Raw genomic sequence first — 16,014 nt, 5'->3', positions numbered from 1 at the left:
CCACAACTAGACTGAAGAACAAAAGGACAGCAACTTGTCTGTTCCCCTTCCCCCAATTCCCCAGCGCTGTTCCCATCCCCCAATTCCCCAATAAAGATCTTAAAAAAAAAAAAAAGAATACGTACTTGCAAAATAATTGAGGAATCTATCCTCTCGTCCAAAGATGTCCGATGGCTTTATGATAATGGCTTCTGGAAATGCATTTCTCACTTCTTTCTCTCCAACAGCCTAAACAACCAACCAAACAAAACAGAGCTCTGAGATGAGTGAAAAAAACCTTCTATCTTTCCATCAGGACACTACTTGTATTTCAAAAGTCACATGTTCCTCCAGATTAAGGTCATCACACTCTTCTTAAAACTCAGTTACACAGAATTTTTTTTTTTAAGGTTTTATTGGGGAATTGGGGGAGGGGAACAGCATTGGGGAATCGGGTAAGGGGAACAGACAAGTTGCTGTCCTTTTGTTCTTCGGTCTAGTTTTGGAGGATGTCGCTTCACTGGCCCATGTTGGTACCATCATTGTGCTCTTCCCAGGTGAGGTAGATAGGCTGCCGGCCAGTGGACGTTCACTCACAGCGGCTCTTGCAGCTTACGCTGGCTGCCGGCCCCTCACGCCGGCTGCCAGCCACTCACCATAGCTTATGGCAGCCCACTGCAGCTGCACTGCAGCCTATGCCATCGCCAACGACTCATGGCAGCCCAGCTCCAGGTCGAGCTGTTGTTCACCATCTTAGCTGTAGAGGGCGCAGCATCACTGGCCCATGTGGGATCCGACCTGGGGCCCTGATGCTCAGAGCTGGCATCCCAAGCCAACTCTTAACCAACGTGCCGCTCGACCAGACCCAGAATTTTTTTTTGAATCACACATAAAAATCCCCAAGCTCTTGTTCAGTTTGTTCTCATATTTATTCTAGGGAAGCTTACATAAAAGGAGAAAAAGCAGGGTAGAATTTTTCTAGCCTCCATTTTTCCTTCTAATTACAGATTCCCTGGTTTTTGTCAACTATCTAGCAGGCTGCCAGAGAAAGGAGAACATGGTGGAGCAGGCTACAGTGATAAAAGTTGCAGCTGTGCATACCTACCCAGAGGAGGTTGGGGGTGGGGTCGTAATTTTCCTCCCCTCACTTGTTATTACCTCCTAGACAAGGCCTCTTGTTCAATGCAGATATCGGCACCTAGTTCAGTCTTCCTTTCCACCTACACCGCCACTGTGGGTGACATCAAGTCCAAGTGGGCTTGAACCTCTGTCTCTTGAGTTTCTCAACCCAGTGACCCCCTCTCCACTCCACTCTGCACTCTCAACTCGGTCAGGCCACAAACCACACTGACAACTGAAAGTGCCCTTCTTCTGAAACACTAAACGAGGACATCCTACTCTCAGACGATCTCCTATACTTCCAGTCTGCTGGTTCTTTGTTTCTGTTCCTGAGATATCTGCTCCTCAACCTTCTCAGGACTCTAGTCCACTGATTCTGCTTTCCTCTGTATCAGTTCCTCCAAACTTCCCTTGCTTCAGGTTAGGTTTAGTGGTGGGAACTTGGTCCAACTTTTTAATGACTCTCTTACCAATAACATAAACTACCTTGTCCTTTTGTCCCTTACTCCACCCACGAGGCAAAAATCTCAATCCTGAAAGAACCCCATTACCCTCCTTCTTTGAGCCATGCCTCCTGCTGCCTTCTGAGCTGGAGAAAATTAAATACATACAAATCATAAATAGGTGCCACTATCCAGTCACATTCCACATAATGCTTTGGTCAACGACAGACTGCATATACCACGGTGGGGCCATGAGCTTATAATGGAGCTGCCAAATTCCTATCGCCTAGTGACGTTATAGGCATCCTAACATCACAGCACAACGCATTCCTCATCTGTTTGTGGTGATGCTGGTGTAAACAAACCTACTGTGCTGCCAGTTGTACAAAAGTATAGCACACACAGGTATACACAGCCTATAATACTTGATAATGATAATAAACAACTGTTACTGATTTATGCATTTACTATACTATACTATACTTTTTACTGTTATTTTAGAATGTACTCTTTCTGCTTATAAAAAAGTTTGCTGTAAAACAGTATGCCATGTTACACTTGCAACAGCCTCATACATTTCATGTTGAATGCGTCTCTTTCACCATTTCCCTTATGCTTGATTTAAGTCCGTGTTGTTTTGTACAGGAACATGCTATACAGGTGTGTAGCCCAGGAGCAACAGGCTATCCCATACAGCCCAGGTGTGCAGTAGGCTGTGTCACCTAGGTTTGTGTACATGCACTCTGTGATGCTCGCACAATGCTGAAAGTGCTTAATGATGCATTTCTCAGAACGTAACCCCTAAGTGGTGCATGACTGTAAATTCGTGTCACCAGTTTTAGCTGGGCCCTCAACATTTCGCCAAAATAGTGTTTTCTTATAATTACTTTACTCTCCCATATGAAAATTTCAAACATTTTCTATTCTATTTAAATTTCTCCCTTATTTTCTTCTTCCTTCCAGTAAATGGCATTGCCTTCTAATTCAAAGATTTAGCAGCAGAAAAAAAACAACTCAAGTTCCCGCCACTAAGTCTACAGACGCAGCTGCATGATCCAACGTTTTCTCCTCCTTTCTTACCACGAAAGAGGTGCAGTGCCACCTCCAATGCTTCGGAGCTCGCGTCCTTTCGCTTTCTCAGGAACCTGCCCAATTTACTCTCTTCTATATCTTCAGTCTCACTCTCTTTACCAGCACCTTCCTACCAGTATTTAAACAATGTCTATTAAATAAAGATCTTCTACCTTAAGAGGAAAATAATTTTCCAACTTCACATGACCCTCCAGCTTCCTGTCCATCCATCCGCCCTCCATCCTCTTTCCAGACCACTTTGCAATGCTGCCTGCCCTTCCTGTCCCACTGCTTCAGCTCCCGCTCACTCTTCACTCACCGGTGACTCTGGATTCTGCCCTGACACTTGCATTCAAACAAGTCTAGATAAGATCACTGATGACCTCCATGTCCTCATCCAAGGTGACTTTAGAGTTCTCACTTACTTCGCTTCTCAATGGCATTCATAAGTAGCTACTCCCTCCTCCTGGCACTGTCTTCCCTTCGCTTCCATAATTCATACTCTCCTGGTTTCCCTCCCACCTCAGGTCCATTCCTTCTCAGTCTTTTTTTTGTGTTTTGCATGTGCCTCCTGGTCTACTAGACCACTAATCACTGGTATGCCTCTGGGCCCAGTACAAAGTTCTCTTCTCAGTCCACACTTCCTCCCTAGGCCATCTCATCCCCTCCCATTGCTTTAATTAGCAACAAATACTAGTGACTCCGTAATTTTTACCTCCAACCCAGACCTCTCTTCTGAACTGCAGGATCATAAAATCCATTCACCACTGATACCTGGATGATGGACATGTATCTGAAATGCAACCTGAGTCCAAAACTGGTTTATCCTCTTCTATTCTCCATAAATAGTCTTTCTCAATCTTTGCTGCACATTGGACTTACCTAGGGAGAGTTAAAAATACTGATGCCCAAGTTCCATCCTGAGAGATTCTTTTTGAATTGGTCTTGGTGCAGCCTGAGCATCAGGATGTTTCAAAGTTCCCTCAGTGATTCTAAGGTGCAGCGGAGGCTCAGAACCACTGCCCTAAAGCCTAGTCCTTCTCAAGTGGTTCTCATCTTATTCAACAGCACACCGTCTACCCAGTGGCGTAAGCCAAAGGGCTGGACATCTTTGACTCTTCCCTTTCTCACCATTGGCTCCCCCCACCCCGTTCCTTCCACACAGTCATGAATCCAGAGGATTCTATGAATGCTAGGGCAGATGCAGGCACAGTGTGCACTCTCTCTGTCCCCAATATATTATGAAAATGTGAGGCCTGGATATGCTGTAGGGCAGTACTGTGGGGCTTACACAAAAAGAAAGCTGAAAGAATCACAGAGAAACAAAGCGGACACCTGATGAACCTTGGCACCAACGTGGCTAAGCTTCCCTATCGCTGGATTTTTCAGAGACGTGGGCCCATGAATTCCCTTTTGTGTAGACCAGTTTACACTGGATTTTCTGATGCCAGTAACTAAATACCCCTAATGGATAGATGCCCTCTTTCCCCCATAACAGACTCCTATGGCACAGTTTGCTATTTTGCAATACTTGGCGCATCTGGAATTATTTTCCTCAGTGGACTAGGAACTGAATACAGGCTAAGATCATGTCTGCCTTATGCACTACTGTATTCCCTGTGCCTAATACAAAACATAGTACATAGTACGTACTTAATACATTTGCTCAATAAAAGAACGCAGGGCATCAAAAAGTTGGAGCCACTGTCGAGGAACTCTGGTCATTCTCGGCCTTCATGTCACCCCTTCAGAAGTGACATAAGACTGTGACTGTGCAAGGGGTTTGTGAAGAAAGGATGGTCCTTTAGCTTTGGTAGGTCACAAAGGTGTGACTCCTTTGGGCAGGAATCATACTCTACCTTCTATGATTTTACTGTGACATTATTATGCCCCAAGAAACTAAGAAACTATGAGGACCAGTAATAATAAGGTCAATTCACCTTTGAAACCCCTTGGCATAGCTCCCTGCAAACAGAACGCACTCAACCAAACTGTCAGAACACAACACACACACACACACACATATACTCCCTCACAAACACAATCTAATTCTGACATGGAGAATTAGAAACCCTTTTTAATGCTAGATATGACAATGAGAAACCCTTCTCGCTTAACTCAGGTTTCAAAGGGGCCAGGAAACTCCAGCTCTATGAACCACTTCCCAAATCAGGTTGTTACTTACCTTGTTTCTCAGATATCTAGAAGAGCTTTTAATATCAGCATTCAGATGTGAAATGTGAATGAATTTTTCAACTCCAGCTTCTCTGGACACCTGAGCAATGGCTTGAGGAATATTTACAAAAACATCCTCAAAATCAAAGTTTCTGGAAGAAAAAGAAAGGCGGGAATCAACGAAGAAACCTAATTGATGAAATTATAACTTCCTGTGATAAGCTGGTTTTCATACTACTGCTGGAATTTATAATAGCTAAACTTGTAAACAGCAATGATTTGACCGAAAATCAAAATTAAGCTTTTTTTAGGTTAATGTGCACTGTTATTACTGTACGTAACTCAAGGCTTACTATAAGTTACAAATCAGCATGTGTAATGTCCTGTGTCCTCAAGGAATCCTAAGGCTGAGGCCCTTGAAATGCGTCTGGCTACACTGGCTGCACTGCTAGGTAGGGACGAGGGAAGTGTTGGGGCTGGAAGGGAAGTCACTTAATGTCCTGGGCCTTTGTTTCGCTGGGGGACATGGCGGGGGATTACAAAGTCAATCACCAGTTTAATCCAGCAGCATTACCTAAATGTTCCCTCTGTATGAGGCGCTGTTAGTCAATTCGGTGACTATAAAGACCCTCCAAGTCCTCACAGAACGTAAGGCCATTTGATGAGGCAGACATATCTAAGTCAAACTTTAAAACATGTGACAAAACAGGTGTGAACAAAGTACTGTGAAACTACAGGATTAAAACATTTGTTGAGAAACTGCTCACACCAAGGCTCAAAAGAACTGTTCGAAACCAGCACTCCTGCCACCTGACATTAACAATGTGAAGAACAGACCTAGAACACTGTCCACACCAGAAAAACCAGTGTTCATCTTGTTGAAGAGCAGAACAGGCAAAATTCTCCTGCCTCACCCCATCCCAGCTGGACAGATCCAAGCATAGGACCAATACTACTCATCCCATCAGGTTGATGACACCAACCACACTGACACAATCCATATGGGCTTTTTATGGGAAGCACAGCACACTGCTTTATTGATACCAAACTTATGCAATGAAATCCCCTAAGGGGAGGTCACTGGGTAAGTAAATGGTTGTTCAACTAATGCTTATTGATGGATTAGTTAAAAATGTCACCACTACAATGCTTAACTTATAGACGTTGCCCAGTAAATGTCTACTAAACCTAAAGATGGCTTATGCCAAGAAGAAACGAGTCAGACTTACTTGGTTTCCCATTCTCGCCCCACAAGATTGATGACTACATTACTATGCTCCACTGCTCTTCGGATAGAATCTTTGTTTCTCCCATTCCATTCCTGTAACAGCAATAGCCAATCAGATGAAAACCTAAGGGGTGCACCCTAGCACTTAACATTTCTGGAAGGCCCCACCCCCACCACCTGGCAAATTTCAAAATGGGCCATCTGTTGTGGTCACAATATGGTACCATTTCATACAGGCGCCACTGATTACAGCAGAAACGATTCTGAGGTCTCAAACCCCCTGCTGATTCTCTGACTCTTCTGGAGACAAATAGTTGAAAGTACATTTTATTCAGGTGATCAATGATAAAACTAGTAAAGACGCTATTCATTTTTAACGGGGCATATCAATTTTTGTCCACCCAACTGCCACAAGTCTGTAAAAGAATCCAGTAATCAAGTCTCTCTTCCTGAAATATAGTGAAGGAACCAAGGGTCACCAGGGAGGGAAAGTGACTTTCCCGGTTTAGCAGCAATCAGTTAGACTGGAGATCAGAGGGTCTTAAAGGGTAACAATAAATTGGGAGCATTCATAAGTATTTTCTCATTTCTTTCTAACTCTTTCCTCTTTATAATCCCAGATTAGTCATTTCTATTCTAAAGACATGAAAACAACACTTAGAAGTGACCTGCCTAAAACTTCAGGTTAGACAATGGCAGACTTTGGTGTAGAAATAGACTTCTGAGCACCATTTAGGACTTAGGTCAGGTTGATGATTCTTATCCAAATAGGGACTGTGGATTAAATAACCCCAGTCATAGAGCTTTCTATGTCAAAATGAAAGTGAAGTTTTAAAGCATTTCAATGGGAGATAATAAGTGTTTCATAATCAAATACTAAGTGTGTATATATAAGTGAATAAAGTGAGAGAGGAAGAGAGAAGACGAAAAGGGGGGGCGGAGAAAAGGAGGGAAGGAGGGATGAAGAAAGGGTGGAGAGGACACACATAAGTGAGCATGAGAAAGCCCACTCGAATGCCTGTGTAATTTAGAAAAGAGTGCAAGGGCTAGAGGAATCAGATTCAAAAAGATGAAGCCTTCAGCAGGAAAAACTAGTTACAACTGATGATGAGAGTAGGGTGCAAGAGACAGTACAGAATCATAGCTTTGGAGTCAGACAGAAATGCAAATTCCAGTTTGCCGCTTACTAACTGTACAAGTGATCTCAACCTCCATGTAAAATTTGAAAATACAGCTCACCTCATGGGGTCACTATGAAGATGATGTAAAATACACAAAATCTGCAGCATAGTGACCGACATACTCATCAACGAAAGCAGCTCTACATAAAGAGCTAAAAAAGGCTTTTTCAGCAAAGATGGCAAGAGAATCCAAAACACTCAGGAGTGGAAGAGCTTGAGCATGAACTACATAAATGGTGCAAGAGCGAGGCCGGGAGAGAAGGAGCAACAGGAAACCAAATCCCCAGGGATAAGGCTCAAGAGCCCCAGTCAGACCAACTGGCCAATCAGATAGCAGTTTTGGACACTGAAGCACAGAAATCGGCACCCCACACCCAACATGGTTCATCTTTCTCAAAAGTAAACAACAATAACATAGTGAAGTCCCCCCTCAGCATACAGTCCCTGGACTTCCCCCTTCATAAACATCATGACATCCAAAGGTGTGTGTGTAGCGTCTGTACTGCCTGTTAAGACTGCGCTCCTGTGGACTTGTTCATCCAGACATGCTCGGAGCTTAGCTCCAGGACAGCAACACAGTGGACACTCAATGAACACTGTGGAAAGAATGGAATACATGTCACATGGCTCCATTCCAGGGATTCCACATTTGCAAGCCTGTACGAGTTGTCACCTATCACTTGTGAAATATTTTAATTTTGAGGACTGACAAGGCGACCAATAATCTTAAATTACAATGAACTAGGAAAAATCTAAGCTCCTGTAATACCACGAGGATATCTGAGAATAAGGTTTTGGAAAAAGAAAACACAAAACTTTAGAAACAAGATATTTCCAGCATAAATATACTTAACTTGTAAACATTCAATAAAGAATAAAAATTACATTAAAATAAGTCAAAATTTAAAGAGATCACAAATAATCTGGATGAGAATAATATCAGAGATATCAAGGATACTTATCAAATAGTCTTTAAAAGGGGAAAACGTGCAAATGGAAGAGCTCAGTTCCATACAGGATGATGAAAGAAAGGAAAGTTAGCTAAAAGAACAGTAGACCCAAGTATCAAGGCCTAGGCGGTTTCCCAGAAAGAACAATGCAGGCATTTCGGCAGCATAATTCTTTGTAGAAAGGGGCTGTCCTATGCATTGCAGGATGCTTAGCATCTCTGTCCCCTACTTAATAAACCAGTAAGGTCTCCAGTCACTGTGACAACCAAAGGGGCCACACTTTTTTAATCACTCCCTTGAAGGATCTCCCCCACCCCATCCCCTTGCCTCACTCCATTGGCAACTACTGGTACAAAGCAAGAACCTGCAGATTAAAAATTAACAACAGGGAATGCTCAGGAAGAACTATTCTAAGTCTATGGCAACCAAACCAAGTTATCAAACACCCTACTTATGTTTTACTCTGTCTACAGAGGCACTGTCCAATAGAACTATAATATGAGGCACATATGTAATTCTGAATATTCTATTAGCCACATTTAAATGAATAAAAGCAAACAGGTGAAATTCATTTTAGTAACATACTTTATTTAACCCAATATGCCCCAAATATTGTTTTGATATGTAATAAATGTAAAAGATTATTAATGATATAATGCATATTATGCTAAATCTTTGAAATCTGGTGTGTATTTTACACTTAACAGCACATCTCAATTCACACTAGCCACATTTCAAGTGCACAGTAACCAGACACGTGGCCAGTGGCTACCATATTAGACAGCACAGGCCTAGAGCAGAGGCTGGCAAATGATGACCCATTTGCCTAACCTAATCTATAGTCTACCTTTATAAATAAAGTTTTATTGGAATACGGCCACTGCCATTCCTTTACACATTGTCTATGGCTGCTTTGGGGTTTCAAAGGCAGAGCTGAGTAATCATGACAAAAACCCTCCGACCCATGAAGCCTAATACTTACTATCTGGTGGTTCACAGAAAGTCTGCCACCTGCTGGACCACAGTTTGCAAGAATGCCCTGTGAATGGAGGATGGCCTTGGCCCACTCTGGGATAAAACTGCTGCTTTATTATACTGCCTCTCTCTCAGAAATAACACTAGTAATTTACATTTGTCAACTCCAATAATCAGTAATATAGGCTGTTACCAGAAAGATAATCTGGCCCAGGTCACCCATGGGACGAAGGTGCATGACATCATATGGCTCACACCGATAGGGTACGATCACCTGTGACCCCATACGTCCTAAAAGACAGGATTGAGACAAGGATCAATGTTAACATAATATGAATACATTATACAACAGTGATTTGGTAAATATTTAAATTCCAATATGATATGTGAATTGATACTATCTTTAACAGAAAAGCTTATTGCCATGTTAGAGATGCCAGAACTTCTGAGTCCCCCATTCCCATTTTAATGTCCTATATAGAAAGTATGAGGAAGTATGTGAGTGCTTATAATGCTCAGCAGACCAAACTGATCTAAATCCAATACAGGAGTTATTTGGAACTGTTAAAATGAACAGAAACATTGCTCATGGCTTCTCATTTGGTAACAAATAAATGGCACTGGGATCTATGAAACTGAAGGAACTTCACTTACCAAGGTGATTGACAACATAGCGGCCCAGGAAGCCTGTTGCTCCAAACACAGTGGCCACGACCCCGCTGACAGAGGAACGCCCACCTTTCCCATGAGGTATGACCGCGTGATGAAGCTGGCGCTGGGCTGGGCGGTGAGACACAGACGTGGCTACTGCAGCAATAGAAGAACCTTAAACAAAAGCCCAGAATGTACAGAAAAGGAAAATGTTAACATAAAAGTCACTATAAATACATAGAGCCTCTTTTCCTAGAAACCTGTAACATTGTTTTGCTATCAGTATTTTTCATTTACTTAAGTTGAAGTTTAAATTTAACTTTTAAATCAAGTCATAATTTAAGTGCCAACAGCAATAATAAACACAGACTATTGCAACAAAGACTGAAGGACATAAGGAAATATATAAAAAGTATAAAGTAAACTCACTGTCCTATAGGATATAATTTGTCTAGGAAGATAAATCATATTAAAAACAAACAAACATTAAACAGTTACTAATTAAGAGAGTATAAACTTCTACAGTGAACAGAACAAAGAGAGACATGGAGTATAGTGTGGGAGTGGAGCCAAGGGAATTGAGGGACTTGTAATAGATATGTATGATATTGGGGGGAAGTGGGGCGGCAGATTGGGGGAGGGGGATTGTCACTTGAGGGATAAAAAGTATAACTATTGCACTGTGTTGTACAGCTGAAATTAATTTTAAAAAAATGTTTATTTCACAAAAAATGAAAAAAACGAAAAAACAAAAAAAAATAACTGAGAGAAAAAGAAGCAATGAGTTACATAATCATGAGGAAAGATTCCTGTTTGTTTGTCTGTTTTTTTAATTAGTTTATTAGGGTGACAATTGTTAGTAGTTACATAGGTTTCAGGTGTACAATTCTGTAATACATCATCTATATGTCACATTGTGTGTTCACCACGCAGAGTCAATTCTCCTCTCATCACCATATATTTGATCCCTTTTACCCTCATCTGCCACCCCTTCCCCCTTATCCTCTGATAACCACTAAACTACTGTCTGTATCTATGAGTTTTTGTTTCTTCATTTGTTTTTCTTGTTCTTTTGTCTTCAGTTTTATATACCACATATCAGTGAAATCATATGGTTCTCGATTTTTTCTGTCTGACTTATCTTGCGTAGCATAATAATCTCAAGATTATTATGGAAACATTATTAACATTAATAATAAACATTATTATTAATCCATGGAAACAACCAAAGTGTCCTTCAATAGATGACTAGAGAAAGAAGATGTGGCAATATATACACAATGGAATCCTATTCTGCCATCAGAAAAGATGAAATAGTGCCATTTGCAACAACATGGATGGATAAAGTGTTTTGAGAAAGGTTTTAAAGAGTAGTAACAGAAAGAATAGATTTCCATGTGAAACACATAACACATGTTAACAATGAAGTGGGAATGAATAAGCCAAATGCAGGGAACAGCAAAAGACTTACCTTGAACAGACTTTGGCACTGATGATGAATGAAAAATAAAGTTGATGATACGGGTTTATATTAAGGGAGGCAGAGGACTGTTAGTAGAGAACATTTTTTTTCCTGGCTCTCTTTTTAATTAAATTTATTGGGGTGACATTCATATTCATTAATAAGATTATATAAGTTTCAAGAGTACAGTTCTATAATATATCATCGGTATATTGCATTATGTCCTACCACCCAAAGTCTAGTCTTCTGTCACCATATCTTTGACCCCTTACCCTCGTCAACCTCCTCCCATTTCTCTGGTAATCGTCACACTGTTGTCTATGTCTGTGAGGTTTTGTTTGTTCATGTGTTGCTTTCTGTTTTACATTCCAAGAGTGAAAAATCACATGGTTTTTATCCTTTTCTGTCTGACTTACTTCGCTTAGCACAATACTCTCAAGATTCATCCATGTTGTCGCAAATGGCAGTTTTCATCTTTGTCGCAAATTTCATCTTTTCTTATGGCTGAGAAGTAGTCCATTGTATATATGTACCACATCTTCTTTATCCAATCATCATCCATCAAAGGACATTTAGGTTGTTTACATGTCTTGGCTATCGTCAATAATGTTGCAGTAAACATAAGTGTACATCTATCTTTACAAAAAAATGTTTTAAAATTTTGGGGGTGGATACCCAGGAGAGGGATTGCTGGGTCATATGGTAATTCTATTTTTAATTTTTAGAGGAATCTCCACTCTGCTTTCCATAGTGGCTGTTATTAATTTATATTCCCACCAGCAGTGTATGAGGGTTCCTTTTTCTCCACAGCCAATCCAACGCTTGCTATTACTTGTGTTGTTGATAATAGTTGTTCTAACATGTGTGAGGTAGTATCTCATCGTGGTTTTGATTTGCATTTCCCTAACAGCTAGTGAAGTTGGCCATTTCTATGTCTTCTTGGGAAAACATCTGTTCAGGTCCTCTGCCCATTTTTAATTGGAGTTTTTATTTTTCTGTTGTTGTTGTTGTTCAGTTGTATGAGTTGTTTAAATATTTTGGAACTAGTCCCTTATTGGAGGTACTGTTTGCAAATATCTTCTCCCATTCAGTTGGTTGCATTTTTTGTTTTGTTGATGGTTTCTTTTCCAGTAGATGCTTTTTAGTTTAATGTAGTCCCATTTATTTATTTTTGCTTTTACTTCCCTTGTTTTTGGGGTCAAATTCATAAAATCCTCTCTGAGACCATGGTCCAGAAGTTAAGTACCTATGTTTTCTTCTATGGATTCTTTTTTAAAAGAGTGCAATTTAGACTTAATATAAACTAATGAAAATAATCAAAAGTAGGTAGGTAGGTAAGTAAGTCTGTGTCTGCTTTCTAGTGGCATTCTTCCCAGAAACCATTGCTTATCCCTATCCAAAAGTACAGAATTGGAGAAACAGCCTAGCTTACTGGAAAGTTACTGAAACCACAGAGGTTAAAAACAAACATTGCACTTTACATATAGTAACTATGTACAGTGTCAGGTAGATGCTAGGTTTCATTTCTTAAGTTATATAAAAGTCTAATCACTATATTGTACACCTGAAACTAATATTATACACCAGCTGTAATTTTAAAAAATTGCAGATCAGACACATAACAACAAAATAATAATAACATCATAACAATAGCTAAACTTACCAAGCTCTTACCAGGTGCCTGGCATTGTTTTAAGTGTTTAATAGGTATTATCTTACTTAATGTTATCTTTATTGCCCTTTACAGATGAGGAAACTAAGGCTCAGAGTGGCTAAGTGACTAACCCAAAGAGCCAGCAAAGGCTGAAAAGCAGCCCAGTGAGGTAAGAGGGAAAAAAAAATGGTATCCAGAAACCAAATGAAAAAAGTGACTGATGGAGAACAGAGCTCAGGGGATACATTCCAAGACTCCCAGTGGATGCCTGAAACCACGGACAGTACTAAACCTTATGTATACTACTAAGGTTTTTCCTTACATTTCATACTTTTTCACTTATAAGAGGCACTTTATGGCTTCTCTTTGGTATATCCAAATTGCCAGCATCACTACTCTTGCTCCTTGGGCCATTATTAAGTAAAATAAGGGTGACTTGAACATCAGCACTGAGATACGCTGACAGTCGATCTGATAACCGAGACAGCTGCTAAGTGACTAACCAGCGGGTAGCGTACACAGCATGGACACAGTGGACAAAAGGATGATTAACATCCTAGGCGGGATAGAGTAGGAAGGTACAAGATTTCATCACGCTACTCAGAATGGCATACAAACGTGCATTTAAAACTTATAAATTGTTTATTTCTGGAACTTTCCATTTAATGTTTTCAGACTGTGATGGACCAAAGGCAACTGAAATTACAGAAAGCGAAACCACAGATACGGTGGGACTACTGGAGTTAACGCTGTCAAATGCCACTGAAAGGGGAAGTAGGATGAGAACAGAGGACTACAAGATCTAGAAAATGTAGGTTGTAAATGGCCTTAACAAGAGCGATTTTATTAGAATAGTGGGAAAGAAAGCCTTACTGGAGCAGGCAAAAGAATGAATGTGAGGCAAGAATGTGGTAAGAGGAATACTGACAATCTTTTGAGGAGATAGGAGGTAAAGGGGCAAAGAAAAATGGGACTAGAGTAACAAGAAGACAAGGAAGGGATTTCTTTTAATGTGAGATATTATATTAATATGCTGATGGAAATGACCCAGTAGAGGAGAAAAATTAATGATTCTAAAGAGGGAATGAATAGGTAAGAAAGGCTGGGATCGAACACAAAGTGAGAAAACTCGTCTTAGATCAGAGCAGAAGGAGCTCATCCACTGTAACAGGAGGGAGGGAAGAGAATTATCACAGGTCAGTTATTAGATTTTTATGGTGGGAAAAAGGGATCATTCTCGTCTGATTCCTTTGATTTCTCTGTACAGCTGAGAATGAGACAGAAGAAGCACGTTAAAAGTTTTAGGGCCGGCCAAGTGGCTCAGTTGGTTAAGAGCTCGCTCAAGAGTTTGAGCTCTGAGCAACAGCGGTTCAAGTCCAGCCCGAGCTGAGCAGCCGCTGAACTGCCAACAGGTAGCAGGATGGCTCAGCTAAAAAAAAAAAATAAAAAGTTTTAGGACATTGATGATGTTAAATAATCATTATGGAGAAAGGGAAAGCAAATTTCCTAGGAAAAAGTAGGACGGAAAACCTACTTTGCATTCTATTGAAAAATCTACTTTGAGATATGTATTCATGAATTTAAAATAAGGCCAGTCAGTTGGCATTTTCCCTAGCTCAGTTCTCTACTGCTCAGGGGCAAGTAGGAAATACATGAAAAGTTTGGTTTAATCAGCGTTAATTTTTTTTATGCCAAAAGGAGATGGGCTGGGGAGTTGAGAATGTATGAAAGGGAAATGATTAAAATGATGAGTAAGGATGGAAGTGAGGACGTATGATAAAGGACAGAGTCAATAAAATGGGAACAATTGTTGGAGTCAAAGAATTAATACCTCAAAGGATTGTTATGAGGATTAATGTACGTAAAGCGTTTAGCACATTACCTAGTACACATTAAGAATTCCATGAATAGTTGCTTTCATTTATTACTACTTTAAAATTCCTCAGAAGGTAATGTTATAGTAACCTCACATGGTTACTTGTTTTTTCAATAATAATGGGTTCAGCACTATTCTAGGTACTGCGACTAGCATAGTAAAAAAGACCAAGTCCCTAGCTTCATGGAGCTAACACTTTAGAGGGTTGATATGAGAATTAGTAATAGATGGGTAAGTATCTATCACAGTGCCTTGCTTATTGTAGGTGCTCAATAAATGTATTACCCACTTTGGCTCCAGCCTCTCACTTTCTTCCATTTATTATGACCATCATCAGGAAAGTAATATTATTTATTCCTTATATTCCTCTGCTCAAAAACTTACATTGGTTTCCCTACTGTAACACCTAAGCCAATAGTCTCCAAATATATTTGCTTGCACACTGCATTATTTTTTAAGTACTTATGTATACATTCCATGTTCTATGTAGTACGAATATGTTATACACACTAGAAAACAGAAAGCATTTAGAACAGTGTACATGGTTTGAATGATGTGTTAGCTACTGATGTTATTATTACCGAAAATCTTTAAGTTCTAATACTGTATATTTGTATCCCATTATTTTCTTGCAACACCCACTTTGGAGATCACTGCTCTTAACTCAGCTCGGCTTTCAAAGGGCTCTATTACTTGATCTCACGTAACACATTTGACCTCCTTTCCTACTATTCCAGACCTACAGGTTGTCATTTCACTGAGCACGTCATGATTCCATTTTTCACCCCCTTGCCCTTGCCAATGACAGGAAAATGTCCAATCTCTCTGACTTTCCAGAGCATAACAACCCTAAAAAAGTGGAAGCCCTGAAATTCTTCAGTGGTCTTCCAATCTTCCCTCACTACTCCAAATAATACTAATCCTTCCCTTTTCTCATTTCCTATGGTACTTAACGGTTTCTCCATATTTCACTATATACACTTGTTTTGCATAGTTCTGTTCTATGATGTTTTGGTTATGTCACACACTAGACTTGCCTCTCCAAAGTTTACTCAAAAGCTTATATTACCAGAGACAATAAAGCAGCACAGTGTCAGTTTAAAAAAAAAGTTGAAAAAAAAATTTATAAAAATGCACTGTGGTTAGCAGATAGCAGGTACCCAATAAATAGCAGTTATTACCATTCACAATCTACATTATATCAAACCAATGGAATTGTTTAACGGGAACCAGAAGTCTTAGCAAAGAAG

General features: G+C 40.2%; 1 protein-coding gene across 1 annotated transcript in view; it reads right to left on the bottom strand.

The window, feature by feature from the left end:
• The window catches only part of NDUFA9 (NADH:ubiquinone oxidoreductase subunit A9), a 37,021-nt gene that overhangs the window by 19,735 nt on the left and 1,272 nt on the right, over nt 1–16,014 (bottom strand). Inside the window, exons 2-6 of the mRNA XM_019661029.1 lie at nt 9,776–9,946; nt 9,315–9,412; nt 6,017–6,108; nt 4,798–4,939; nt 126–228 (exon numbers count right to left, since the gene is read on the bottom strand). Coding sequence (XP_019516574.1) covers nt 126–228; nt 4,798–4,939; nt 6,017–6,108; nt 9,315–9,412; nt 9,776–9,946 — 606 coding nt within the window. The remainder of the gene's footprint in view (nt 1–125; nt 229–4,797; nt 4,940–6,016; nt 6,109–9,314; nt 9,413–9,775; nt 9,947–16,014) is intronic.

Source organism: Hipposideros armiger, unplaced genomic scaffold (assembly GCF_001890085.2).
Source record: "Hipposideros armiger isolate ML-2016 unplaced genomic scaffold, ASM189008v1 scaffold_332, whole genome shotgun sequence".
Lineage (NCBI taxonomy): Eukaryota > Metazoa > Chordata > Mammalia > Chiroptera > Hipposideridae > Hipposideros > Hipposideros armiger.
This window is presented reverse-complemented; position numbering and strand designations above follow the sequence as displayed.